General features: G+C 43.7%; 1 protein-coding gene across 1 annotated transcript in view; it reads left to right on the top strand.

The window, feature by feature from the left end:
• Positions 1-12,275: 12,275 nt before the first annotated feature.
• Positions 12,276-14,219, top strand: part of LOC137369989 (inositol monophosphatase 3-like) — a 54,945-nt gene continuing 53,001 nt past the window's right edge. Inside the window, exon 1 of the mRNA XM_068031871.1 lies at positions 12,276-13,062. Within this exon, the coding sequence (XP_067887972.1) occupies positions 12,700-13,062 (363 nt within the window). The 5' untranslated portion in view covers positions 12,276-12,699. The remainder of the gene's footprint in view (positions 13,063-14,219) is intronic.

The raw sequence follows: 14,219 nt of genomic DNA, 5'->3' as shown, positions 1-14,219 counted from the left end.
TTGGGTTTTCCTTGATTTTACTTGCCAATGTTTGTTCAAGTCCTCTCTTTGATTCCTAATTTCCTTTTTTTTAAATATAAAAACAAGAAATGCTGGAACCACTCAGCAGGTCTGGCAGCATCTGTGGAAAGAGAAGCAGAGTTAACGTTTCGAAACTCTGCTTCTCTTTCCACAGATGCTGCCAGACCTGCTGAGTGGTTCCAGCATTTCTTGTTTTTACTTCAGATTTCCAGCATCCGCAGTATTTTGCTTTTATTTTCCTTTTTTTTAATTTCACCGCTACACTTTTCATACTCCTCTAGGTTTTCTGCAGTATTGAGCCCTCTTTATCTGTCATAGGTTTCCCTTTTTTTCTTTTCCCTCTCCTTTTAGCCTCTTAACATTCAGGGGTCTCTGGATTTGTTAGTCCCACCCTTTTTCTTTAATTGAACATACTTGCTCTGAACCCTCCCAATGATCTGATACTGATTTACCTTCAAGTAGCTGTTTCCAGTTTGCTTCAGCTAAATTACATCTCAGCTTAGTAAAATTAGCTTTCTCCAAATGAGAACTTTTATTCCTGGTCTATCTTTGTCCGTTGCCATAACTATGCTAAATCTAACTGAATTAAGATCATGTCCACCAAAGTGCTTCCCAACTGATACGCCTTCCAACTGCCCAGCTTCATTCCCTAAAACTAAGTCCAGAACTGCCCACCTTCTTGTTGGACTTGCTATGTGCTGCCTAAAAAAGTTCTCCCAAATGCATTTTTAAGAATTCTTCTCCCTCTATGGCTTTCACACTAATTCTTGAAATCCCCTACTATTACTGCCCTTTTTTTTTGCACGTCTCAAAGATTTGCAAAGCATTTGCTCTTCTGTCTCCCTCTGACTGTTTGGGGTTCTACAGTACATTCCCAATAGTGTGATTGCCCCTTTTTTTGTTCTACAGTTCGACTCATCTGACCTCACTTGATAATTCTTCTACTATATCATCCCTCCTCACAGCAATAATTGTTTCTTTAATCTATATTGCAGACCCCCCTCCTTTTTTATTCCCCCTAATCGCATCTGAAAACCCTCTAACTAGGAATGTTGACCTGTCATTCCTGCTCTTCTTTCAACCATGTCTCACTAATAGCTATATCATACTCCCATGTCAATCTGTGCTCTCAGCTCATCTGCCTTATTCCCTAGATTTCATGCATTGAAATATATAAGAACATAAGAAATAGGAGCAGGAGTAGGCCATTCAGCCCTTCAATCCTGCCCCACAATTCAATAAGATCTTCCCCAGACCTCAACTCCTCTTTCGTGCCAGTTCCTCATAGCCCTCAACTCCCGATATTTCAAAAATCTCTCTACCTCCTCTTTAAATACTTGCAGTGATCTAGCCTCCACAACTCTCTGCAGTAGAGAATTCCAGACATTCACTACCCTCTGAGAGAAGAAATTCCTTTGCATCTCAGTTTTAAATGAGTGTCCCCTTATTCTGTAACTAGTCGAGATTCCCCGACTAGTGGAAACATCTTCTCAATATCTACCCTGTCAAGCCCCCTCAGAATCTTGTACTTTTCAATAATATCACCCCTCATTCTTCTAAACTCTAATGAATAAAGGCCTGACCTGTTTAGCCGTTCTTGATAAGTCAACCCCTTCATCCCAGGAATCAGCCTAGTGAATCTCTTTTGAACTGCCTCCAATGCCAATATATCCTTTCTTAAATACAGGGACCAAAACTGTACACAGTACTCCAGGTGCGGCCTCACCAACACCCTGTACAGTTGTAACAAGACTTCCCTATTTTTAAACTCCAACCCCTAGCAATAAAGGCCAAAATTCCATTTGCTTTCTTAATTACTTGCCGCATCTGCATGCTAACTTTTTGTGTTTCATGCACAAAAACACCCAGATCCCTTTTTTGGAGTCTCTCTCCATTTAAATAATAGTCTGCCTTTTGATTCTTCCTACCAAAGTGCATGATCTCATACTTTCCTCCATTACAATCCATCTGCCAAGTTTTTGCCCACTCACTCAACCTATCTATATCCTCTTGCAGATTCCTTATGGCCCCATAACAACATGCTCTCCTCCCTATTTTTGTACTGTCATCAAATTTGGATATATTACACTCTGCCCCCCTCCTCCAAGTCCTTAATATAGATAATAAATAATTAAGGCCCTAGGACTGATCCTTGTGGCTCTCCACTAGTTATGTCTTTCCAACCTGAAAAATCCCGACTCTCTGTCTTCTGTGAATTAACTAATCCTCAGTCCATGCTACTACATTACCCCCAATACCGTGAGCTCCTATCTTGTGTTGTAATCTTTTATGTGGCACCTTATCGAATACCTTCTGGAAATCCAAATACACTACATCTACCGGTTCCCCTTTTTCAACTTTGCTTGTTATATCCTCAAAGAACTCTAGCAAATTTGTCAAACATGATTTCCCTCTCACAAAATCATGTTGACTCTGTTTGATTGCGTTAAGCTTTTCTAAATGTCCTGCTATTTCTTTCTTAATAATGGACTCGAGCATTTTCCCAACCAACGATGTAAGGCTGACTGGCCTATAGTTTCCTGCTTTTTGTCTCCCTCCGTCCTTGAACAAGGGCGTCACATTAGCAGGTTTCCAATCTGCTGGGACCCTCCCAGAATCCAGTGAGTTCTGGAATATTTCGACCAGTGCCTCCACTATCTCTGCAGCCACTTCCTTTAAAACCCTTGGATGTAGGCCATCAGGTCCTGGCGACTTTTCTGCCTTTAGTCCCATTAGTTTGTCAAATACTTTGTCCCTCGTGATAGAAACTATTACAAGATCTTTCCTCCCATTAGCTCCTTGCTTATCTGATATCTGTGGGATGTTTATAGTGTCCTCCACCGTAAAGACCGATGCAAAATATTGGTTTATATTATCTGCCATTTCCCTGTTCCCCATTATCAATTCTCCAGTTGCATCCTCCAAGGGTCCCACGCTCACTTTAGCTACTCTCTTTCTTTTTATATACCTGTAGAAGCTCTTGCTGTTTGTTTTTATATTTCTTACCATTTTACTTTCATAATCAATTTTGTCCCTCTTTATTAGCTTGTTAGTCATCCGTTGTTGGTTCCTAAAAAATTCCCAATCCTCTGGCCTACCACTAGTTTTTGCCGCTTTGTATGCCTTAGTTTTTGATTGGATACTTTCCTTAACCACCTTTGTTAACCACGGGTGGTTCATCCTTCTCATCGAGTCCTTCTTTTTGACAGGGATAAATATTTGCTGAGCGTTATGAAATATCTGCTTAAATGTCTGCCACTGCTCATCCACTGACCTTCCCCTTAATCTACTTTCCCAGCCCACTTTAGACAACTCTTTCTTTATACCTCTGTAATTGCCCATGTTTAAGTTGAGGTTACTGGTTTGAAACCCGAGTTGCTCGCCCTCAAACTGAATTTGAAATTCTACCATGTTATGATCGCTTCCCCCTAGAGGATCCTTAACTACGATATCTCTTATTAATCCTACCTCATTACACATTACTGGATCTAAAATAGCCTGTTCCCGGGTAGGTTCTGCAACGTATTGCTCTAAGTTACAATTCCTGATGCACGCTACAAATCTGTCTTCCATGTTACCTCTGCCAATCTGATTTGTCCAGTCAATATGCAAATTAAAATCATTCATGACAATTGTAGCACCCTTCTTACACGCCTCCATTATTTCCTGATTTATACTTTGCCATACAGTGAGGCAACTCTTCGGGGGCCTATAGACGACTCCCACCCATGACTTCTTCCCCTTATTATTCCTTATTTCCACCCAAACTGATTCCACATCACAATCTATTGCACCTATATCACCAGTCACCAACGCACTAATACCTTCCTTAAGTAACAAAGCTACCACACCTCATTTTCCTTTTTGCCTATTTTTCCAGAGCGTTGAATACCCTTGAATACTGAGTTCCCAATCTTGGTCAACCTGCAACCACGTCTCCGTAATAGCTATCAAGTCATATTCATTTATTTCTATTTGTGCCACCAACTCACCTATCTTGTTACAAATGTTGCGTGCATTCAGATAAAGAACCTTAAGCTTTGACTTTTTACCATTATTACTCATTACTCACCTCAAATTAAAATATATTATAATTTGTTTGTATGCTCTAGCTTCATCTCTGCCTGCAGCTTCTTTATCTTGGCTTCCTTCTTGCCATCACATTTCTTCTTTTCCTGGTCACGGATACCTCACCACCTGCCTACTTTTCAATTTGTTGATAACACACTGTGAGCAACGTTGTGGGAGATTGAACAGTTTTAAGATAAACTTTGTGATTACCAACTGTGTAGAAAAGCAAGGTTTCAACATGTGTGCTGGATTTTGCAGTTGAATAACCGTGAGGCCAATGGCGCTCACCATTAGTTAAGAGACACCAACATCTGGCGACAGTGCAAGCACAGGTAAATGTGGAAATCAGGAATTTGCTGTCCAAGTTGCCCAGCTCCTCCAGAAGCTTTGCTCTAATACTCTCTTGGAGTCCTATTTGTAATTGATACGGCTGATATTACAATCACAGCTATCACAATTTCTTTGTTCCGCTCACTTACTTTAATCTCTCTCCCTCTGAACTTGCAGCCTTCCGTTCTCTTAGGTCCAAGCCTAACATTGTCATCAAAACCGCTGACAAAGGTGGCGCTGTTGTTGTTTAGCATATCAACCTCTACCAAGCAAAGGCCGAACACCAACTCTCTGATATTTCCTCCTGCCTCTCCCAGACCACAACCCCACAACCGAACATCAAACCATCATTTCCAAGACTGTCACTGAGTTCATCTCCTCTGGAGATCTCCTCTCCATGGCCTCCAACTTCATAGTCCCCCAACCCTGAACGCCCTGCTTCCACCGCCTTCCCAAGATCCACAAACAGGACTGGACTGCTTTCAACAGGTTGAAAGATCACTGACCTAAAACGTTAACTCTCTTTCTCTCTCCACAGATGCTGTCAGACCCGCTGAGCATTTTCCACACTTTCTGTTTTTATTCTTTCTTCCAGTCCTATTCAGGTCCCATTCGTCACCTCACCTCTTTTTCTGGTACAGTGATGACTATATTGGTGCCATTTCCTGTTCACACCCTGAAATGAAAAATGTAATCAACTTTGCTTATAATTTCCACTCTTCTCTCATCTTCACCTGGTCGATCTGTGACTCTTCCCTTCCTCAAGTCTCTGCGTCCATTTCTGGGGATAGGCTATCAACCTATATTCACTATAAGCCCACTGACTCCCACTGCTACCTTGACTACATTCCTCATTCCCTACTTCATGTAAGGAGTCTATTCCATTCTCCCAGTTTCTCCGTCTCAGTCGCATCAGTTCTGAGAATGCAACTTTCCATAATAGTGCTTCCGATAGGTCTTCCTTTCTCCTCAACCGAGAATTACCCCCTACTATGATAGACAGGGCCATTGGCCGTGTTTGTTCCCTTTCACGCATTTCTGCTGTCACCCCTTCCCCTCCCTCCCAGAACCACAACAGGGTTCCTCGTGACCTCACACATTATCCTCTGCCATTTCTGCCATCTTCAGAGTGATACCACCACTGAAAACATCTTCCCCCACCCTTTCCGTTTCAGCCTTCCAATGGACCGTCTCCACCACAACACCGTGGTCCACTCCTCAATTACCCCCAACACCATGGTCCCTTCCCATGGCACCTTTTCATGTAGGACAGGAATTGCAATACCTGCCCTTTTACCTCCTCCCTTTTCACGATCCAAGGCACCTCCTTCCAGATGAAAGAGAGATTTACATGTACTTCTTTCAACTTAGTATACTGCATTTGCTGCTCATGATGCAACCTCCTCCACACTGGGGAGACCAACTGGAGATTGGGTGACCGCTTTGCGGAACACCTCTGTTCAGTCCGCAAGCTTACCCTGAGCTTCCAGTCGCCAGTTATTTAATTCTCCATCTTGCTCCCACTCTGATCTCTGTCCTTGGTCTCCTGCAATGTTCTAATGAAGCTCAATGTAAGCTTGAGGAACAGCACTTCATAGAAACATAGAAAACAGGAGCAGGAGTAGGCCATTCGGCCCTTCGGGCCTGTTCCCCCAATCAAAAAAGATCATGGCTGATCCTCTAATTCAGTACCTTGTTCCCGCTTTCTCCCCATATCCCTTGATCCCTTTGGCATTAAGAAATATATCTATCTCCTTCTTGAATATATTTAATGACATGGCCTCCACTGCCTTCTGCGGTAGAGAATTCCATAGGTTCACCACCCTCTGAGTGAAGAAATTTCTCCTCATCTCGGTGGCATACCCTGTATCCTGAGACTGTGACCCCTGGTTCTAGACTCCCCAGCCATCCTGTTAGAATTTTATAGGTTTCTATGAGATCCCCTGTCATTCTTCTAAACTCTAGTGAATATAGGCCTAGTCAACCCAATCGCTCCTCATACACCAATCCTGCCATCCCAGGCATCAGCCTAGTAAATCCTCTTTGCACTCCCTCCACGGCAAGAACATCCTTCCTCAGGTAAGGAGACCAAAACCGCACACAATACTCCAGATGTGGACTCAGCAAGGCCTTGTATAACTGCAGTAAGACATCCTTGCTCCTGTACTCAAATCTTCTTGCAATGAAGGCCAACATACCATTCACCTTCCTAACTGCTGGCTGCACCTGAATGCTTGCTTTCAGCAACTGGTGAACAAGGACACCCAGGTCTTGTTGCACCTCCCCCTTTCCCAATCTATCACCATTCAGATAATAATCTGCCTTTCTGTTTTTACAACCAAAGTGGATAACCTCACATTTATCCATGTTATACTGCATCTGCCATGCATTTGCCCACTCACCCAACTTGTCAAAATCACATTGGAGTCTCTTTGCATCCTCCTCACAGCTCGCATTCCCCCCCCCCCCAGCTTTGTGTCATCTGCAAACTTGGAAATGTTACATAGGGGAGGCGGTGGCGTACCGGTATTGTCACTGGACTAGTAATCCAGAGACCCAGGTATTGATCTGGGGACATGGGTTCGAATCCCACCACAGCAGAAAGTGGAAATTGAATTCAATTAATAAATCTGGAATTAAAAACCTAGTCTAATGATGGCCATGAAACCATTGTTAATTTTTGTAAAAACCCATCTGGAAATCTGACTCTTACATGGCCTAGCACGCCACTCAGTTCAAGGGCAATTCGGGATGGGCAACAAATGCTGGCCTGGCCTGTGATGCCCACATCCCATGAAAGAATTTAAAAAAAATTTAGTTCCCTCACCCAAGTCATGAATATATATTGTGAATAGCTGGGGGCCAAGCATTGATCCCTGCGGTATCCCACTACCTGCCCACCCTTTTATTCCTACTCTGTTTCCTGTCTGTCAACCAATTCTCAATCCATGCCAGTATATTACCCCCAATCCCATGTGTTTTAATTTTGCATATTAACCTCTTATGTGGGACCTTATCAAAAGTCTTCTGAAAATCCAAATACACCACATCCACTGGTCCTCCTTTATCTATTCTACTAGTTACATCCTCAAAAACCTCCAGTAGATTTGTTAAGCATGATTTCCCTTTCATAAACCCATGCTGACTTTGTCCAATCCGTTTATCTTTCCATTAAGCACTTTACAGCCTTCAAGACTCAACATTGGGCTGAATTTTCAGCACAGAGGCGGGAAACAGGTGCAGGGTTTCTTTTCGAGTCAGAACCACGTCCGGTGTGAAACTGATTAAAGTTAAGATTTTGCATGAGGAATCCCTTAATTGGTACAGATACGGGTTTGGTATAGAGCTTGTGAGGGTGGGAACGGAGATGGGCCAGATGAAGTGTGGGACTCATTTAGGCTCCCAGTGCAGCCATTACTGAGGCTGCTGGTTGTCTTGAGGGAGAGATCTGCAGTTTATGCCCAAGCCTCCACTGCAGCAAAGATGTTAAAGGGGAGTTGGAGACATGGCACCTGTGGCAGGGCAGCTCCTCGCTTCATCGATATAAATCTGGATCTAATGCTGGAGGCCATGAGAAAGAGGAGGGAGGTCCTCTTCCCAGATGATGACAGGATGGGGCCACCTTGTCATCCAGCAAAGGCACTTTTCTGTTCAGCGTCACCTCCCTCTGCCTCTTCTTCCTCTCTCACCTCCCGCAAGGAGCTATCACCTTCCAGGGACTCATGGGACTCAAATAGAGGGGAGTAGCCATGTCTTCAAGGGATACGCCTTGTCCTCAAGAATCCATCCATGCACTTGGGAGGTTGGAGTGAAGATCCGAGGCATCCTGGACTGGCGAAGGAGTCATGGCAGCTGCCAGGAAAGCCAGTGCACACATGGAGGAAGCTCTTGTTGTGGTCGCAGACCAGTTGGACGTTGAGGGAGTGGAAGCCCTTCCTGTTGTTGGATCTGAGTGTTCAGTCGCTGGGTGGCTTGATGATGCCTTGCACCTGGGGTAATCCAGCGATGGAGGCAAAACCCAATGCCCTCTCTCTCTGTGAGGCTGTGTTTGTCATGAAATGAATGTGCTGTCCAACTCTGGCAAAGAGGACATCAGTGACCTACGAGATGCAGTGGTGTGCAGCCATTTGCGAGATGCCACTAGGGTCCACAGCTGATCTTTGGAAGGAGCCAGAAGCAAAGAAGTTCAAAACCACAGTGACTTTTACGGTCACTGGCAGGGCATGGCGAGCAGTGCTGTAAATTGTGAGGTCTTCGGCGACGAGGGCACAGATGCCCGTGACCATCTGTTTGGAAAGTCGCAGTCTCCTGTGGCACCGGGTTGCAGTACTCTCCAGGTAGCTCCATCTTCAGTGATAGATCCTGTGTTGAGGGTTTGGCCTTGTTGCCTTCCTGCCCCTCTTTCCTCTCCTGTGCCCTCCTGATGCCCAGGATACAGCCTTTCCAGTTCAGGGTTTTACCCCTCATCACCAGTAGGCCCAAAATCTGAGAGTTGACCCCCTCCACCAGCTGGATACTTCCTTCTGGGCAGCCTTGTCCCCAGCTCTTCTGCCCCCGCGATGCCAGGGGGTGCTGACCCCATTCAATGCCCAGGTGCTGAGTGCCCAATCTCCCTGCCACCTGAGCAGTGCCAAGGGCACCCCCTAACCAAGTGCTGATTCTCCTTTTGCTCCACTCAGCCTCTTATAAGGCTAGGGAGAGGCCCAGGGGCAGCCATGACTGGCTCCCCACTCTTTACCCGCCGCCCTTCAGCTGATCTGTTTCTGAAGGCACAGGTAACCCATGCGCTCCTTTAAAAATTACAACATGCAACATCCTTGGCAAACTCTTAAAGGGCTTTTAAACAGTTTTAATTGGCCTCAGTTAGGAGGGGAGTGGGATTCCTAGCCCACCTTCCCCCACTGTGGTGCACATTTCCAGTGCTGGCCGCTGCTGGTATTTTCAGTCTCTGTCCCCGACTTCAGGGGGCCTCGAAAGTTCAGCCCATTGAGTTCAGTAATTTCAGATGGTAATCTGTGCCTCCATTTTGTTTTATTTTTCTTTCCTCCTTTTGGAGTTTTTGTTTTTGGACAGCAGTTGTTTTTTTCTGCCATTCACACCTCCTCTAGACATATCTTTTGTTCCTTTGCTTGTCCCATTACCACTCACTTTTTCCTTACACCATCAACAATTTTGTCATTTAATCTCTCCTGCCTTATTAAACCCTATCACAGACATTTCCATTGGTTCTGTCTCCCCTTTCCCAGCCTCTGTACTTACTTAAAGCTTATTATACCTCTAACTTTTCCTATTCTGCTGAAAGATTATCCACCTGAAACGTTAACTCTGTGTTTCGCTCACCACAGATGCTGACAGACCTACTGAGTATTTCCAGCATTTTCTGTTTTTACTCCCATAGTGCTGTTAGGTAGGGAGTTCCAGGATTTTGATCCAGCAATGATGCAGGAACAGCAATACATTTCCCAGTCAGATGGTTTGTGATTTGGAGGTGGTATTGTTCCCGTGCACTTGCCGCCCTTCTTATTCCATGTGGCAGAGGTCACGACTTTAGGAAATGCCATCAAAGAATCTTTGGTGCACTGCTGCAGTGCATCTTGTAGATGGTGCACAGTACAGCCATGTTGTGCTGGTGGTGGAGTGAATGAATGTTTAAAGTGCTAGATGGAGTGCAAAGCAAGCAGGCTGCTTTGTCCTGGATGATGTTGTGCTTCTTCAGTGCTGTTTGAGCTGCACTCATCCATTCAAGTGCAGATTGTTCCATTACACTCCTGACTTGTGCCTTGTAGGTGGTGGAAAGGCTTTGGGGAATCAGGAAGTGAGTCTCTGGCTACAGAATACCCAGCATATGACCTGCTCTTGTAGTCATAGTATATATGTGGCTGGTCCATTAAGTTTCTGGCCAGTAGTGACCCCCAGGTTATTGATGGTGGAGGATTCAATGATGATACTGCCACTGAATATCAAGGAAGATGGTTAGAATCTCTCATATTGGAGATGATCATTGCCCGGCACTTGTGCAGCGCAAATGTTACTTGCCACTTATCAGCCCAAGCCTGGCATTGTCGTCCATGTGGGCACAGACATTATCTGAAGAATAGAGTATGGAACTGAACACTATGCATTCATTTGCAAACATCTCCACATCTGACCATAAGATGGAGGGAAGGTCATTGATGAAGTAGCTGAGGATGACACTACCCTGAGGAACTCCTGCAGCGATGTCCTATAGCTGAGATGATTGGCCTCCAGCAACCACAACCATTTTCCTTCGTTCTAGGCATGACTTGTGTCAGCCGTGGCTCAGTTGGTAGTACTCTCAGTTCCAAGTCAGAGGATATAGGTTCAATTTCCACTCCAGACTTGAGAACTGAAATCTAGGCTGACCCTCCAGCGGAGTACTGAGGAAGTGTTGCACTGATGGAGGAGGTGCCGTTTTTTGAATGAGACATTAAGCTGAGGCCCCGTCTGCTCTCTAAGGTAGATGTAAAAGTTCCTACGTTCGTATTTCAAAGAACAGCAGGGGAGTTATCCCCAGTGTCCTGGCCAATATTTATCACTCAATCAACATCACTAAAAAAAAGGTAATTATCACAGTGCTATTTGTGGGAGCTTGCTGTGTGCTAATTGGCTACATTGTTTCTACATTAAAATGGTGACTACATTTCAAAAAGTACTTCATTGGCTGTAAAGCACTTTGGGAATGTCCTGAAGTTGTGAAAGGTGCTACATAAATGCAATTCTTTTCTTTCCAGCCAGTGAAGGGCTTTCCCCTGATTTGCATTGTCTTCAATTTTACTGATGCTCCTTTGTGCCACACGGTCAAATGCTGCCTTGATATCAAGATCAGTCACTCACCTCACTTCTGGAATTCACCTCTTATCTACGTTTGGGCCAAGGCTGTCATAAAATCGGTGAGACTGGTGATTAAAAACTGCTACCTCGCAGTCGTGCAAATTAAAATAGGTGAAGAACAGCTTTTAACTATATACATCAAGTGAGGGAGATGCCAGGTCATGAGATTACAGTGGTGGAATAGTGCAGCTGATGACCCACAATACCTGTTCTCAATCTATTCCATTTAGCACGGGCAAGTGTAAGTGGAACGAAACGCGAGCAGCGCTTGTTCGCGACTGACAAAAATCCGGGCAATGAGATCTGACATTTTCAATTTTCCACATACATAGAAGCCACCGCATTTATCTGTCAATTTCAATTCCTTTTTAATTTGCGTATTTCTTTTTTATATGATCTGACATCTGGTATTTTTGTTTTCAAATAAATGCTGATGAATTAAATAAGTGAGTTGCTGATTTACAGGATGAATGGAGATATACAAGTTCCAATATAGTGCATTACTGGGGTCCGTGTATTTTTAATGGTGAAATGGGTGGTATAAACATCAGTTGCGGTAAATAACTGATACAACATCTGGTACTTGGTCTGGGTAGTGCGTTTCTGCTGAGATTATCTGCTGCAAAATAAAAACACAAACATGATTTGCTGTAATAAAAGTTATACATTTTATTTTCTTACAATTTATTCGCTGTCACAATAGATGGATAATCTGTTGATGTAAAGAAGGATTTTTAAACAGTGTATATATAGATGAGAGATTTTAAACTAGCGTAGTTCTCTTGTGCTACCCCTTACAAGATCGAGTAGCAAAAATGTGTATCTAGGAAAAATACTTCAAATACTTCTAAACCTGAGGGGGAAGACAAAGGCATGTTTTACGCCATTCATTAGGCGTAAAACTAATACGTTAGCCAAAAAATGTGACAGCACGCCTCTTAAAATAAATTCGCTTCATTTATTTAGTATTGCAAGAAATAGGACCTACCGCAGTCCCCATTAACTCCACACAGACCAAACATAGGCCTTACTAACTACAGACTACAAAGTCAGACCAAATCCCATTTAAACACATAGAGGGCCGATGATTTTCCACAGTTGTGAAATATATTTCTCATTCCAAAGTAAAAAAGTGTTTTCAACTGACCCAGAAATGGTTCCGTTACCTTTACCCTGTGACCTATCGAGGACGTGGGCACGAACAGTAGCCGTGAAGTGTAGCGGCGGAGTTGCTGATTGACACTTGATGTGTAACAACTGTCGGAACGTTCGGACACGGTGAACAATCGGATTTGGAATCGGCGGGGCCTTGAGCTCTGTGATTAGAATCTCCCTGGGAACTGCTGTCTCGAGCCACGTCAATCAGTAGGAGCTGTGAGAGCAGCCACGAGCTACCGGGGTGCTCGGTGTGCACGGCGGTGGCATATGTCAATAACGGCCATGGCTCCTATGGGAATACGACTGTCTCCGCTTGGCGTGGCCGTGTTTGCCTTGCTTGCTGTCGGAGTCCTCTATCATTTCTATTCGGGCTTTTTGGCCGGTAGGATCGCCATCTTCAGAAAACTGCCCGGGAAGGACAGGGTCGATCTGAGAGAATTGCTGGCACTATCGGTGGAAGCCGCCGTACGGGGAGGGGAAGAGGTGAAGCGAGTGATGGAAGGGGGAGAGCTTAACGGGAAAAGCAAAGGGAAAACGAAGGAAGGAACAGATGAGATGCTTACCACTGGAGACTTGCTATCACATCAGATGATGTATAATTTAATTAAAAATACATTTCCAACCATACAGGTGAGCTCAGGAGCACCAACAACGACTAAGGCAATGCGGCAGAAAACAAAATCCAAAGGGTGGGGGAAATGGGTACAATCGGTAGTGAAGGCTTTTTGAGACCTTGTTGAGACTTAGAACGCTTTCCTATGTGTTGATGTAAACAGTTATAGTACCCTTCTTCCTTGAGGAGGTGAGATAATGGTGGGAACAACTAAAAACACAATCTGTTGACGGTAGTAACAAACCGCTCATAGAGTCATAGTCATAGAGTTATACAACACAGAAACGGGCCCTACGGCCCATCGTGTCCGTGCCGGCCGTCAAGCACCTATTCTAATCCCATTTACCAGCACTCATCACGGATGTATTTTGAAAAGGTGTTTTTAAAGTTTTGATACCCGTTGTTTTTAAACACGTACGTTTCTGGTTTAAAATAACATCGGCCAGAACAAGTTGAATAGTTCTGAAGAGGTTGTGTATTCACTCTGGAATGCTCTAAAATTAGCAGTGTAGCTATTCACTGTTGGCCATTTGTATTCGGTAGGCCATAGTTTGATTTTTGGCTTGTATACAGCATATCCCAGACTACATACATACCTGGTCATGTCCCTCTATCTCATTTAATTATCAGAGATACAGTGTTTTAGATAAGATGCTAAACCAACATAATGCCTGTTCAGATGGACACAATTGATTTGAACAGTGTCTTTGTCAACATTCATTTCTCATTTAGTGTCATTTAATACAGAGTAACTGGTCATTCATCTCATTTTCTAAGTTTGAGACTGTTTTTCTGTGTGTAAATTGACTTGAGTTTTTTGAATCACAGTGATCACAATCAACAAATGACTTTTGAAGTGTAAAATCTGTTAAATTTAGATCAAGTTATTTTGAACACTTGTTATTGTACATAACATTTCATAGTTAGTTTTGACTAGTGCTAAATTTGCATAGTTTGTCAGTGAAGTTCTCTCCTCACATCTATTCGCTGAATGATTGCATAAGCAAGACTTTTGCTCTGAGATATCCAGAAGACAAAGATACTATTTGGATGCAAGTTATTCTTTTTATTTCAGGTGAAAATAGGTATCTTCACACAAATGCTAAAATTTGTTATTGTAAATCAGAGTTGGGACTCAACCTGATTGCAGTGAAGTGCTTTTTTTTCTCCTGAG

This window comes from Heterodontus francisci, chromosome 5, assembly GCF_036365525.1.
Source record: "Heterodontus francisci isolate sHetFra1 chromosome 5, sHetFra1.hap1, whole genome shotgun sequence".
Taxonomy (NCBI): domain Eukaryota; kingdom Metazoa; phylum Chordata; class Chondrichthyes; order Heterodontiformes; family Heterodontidae; genus Heterodontus; species Heterodontus francisci.
Note: the sequence above shows the minus strand (reverse complement) of the source record. Positions and strands in the feature narration are given on the sequence as shown.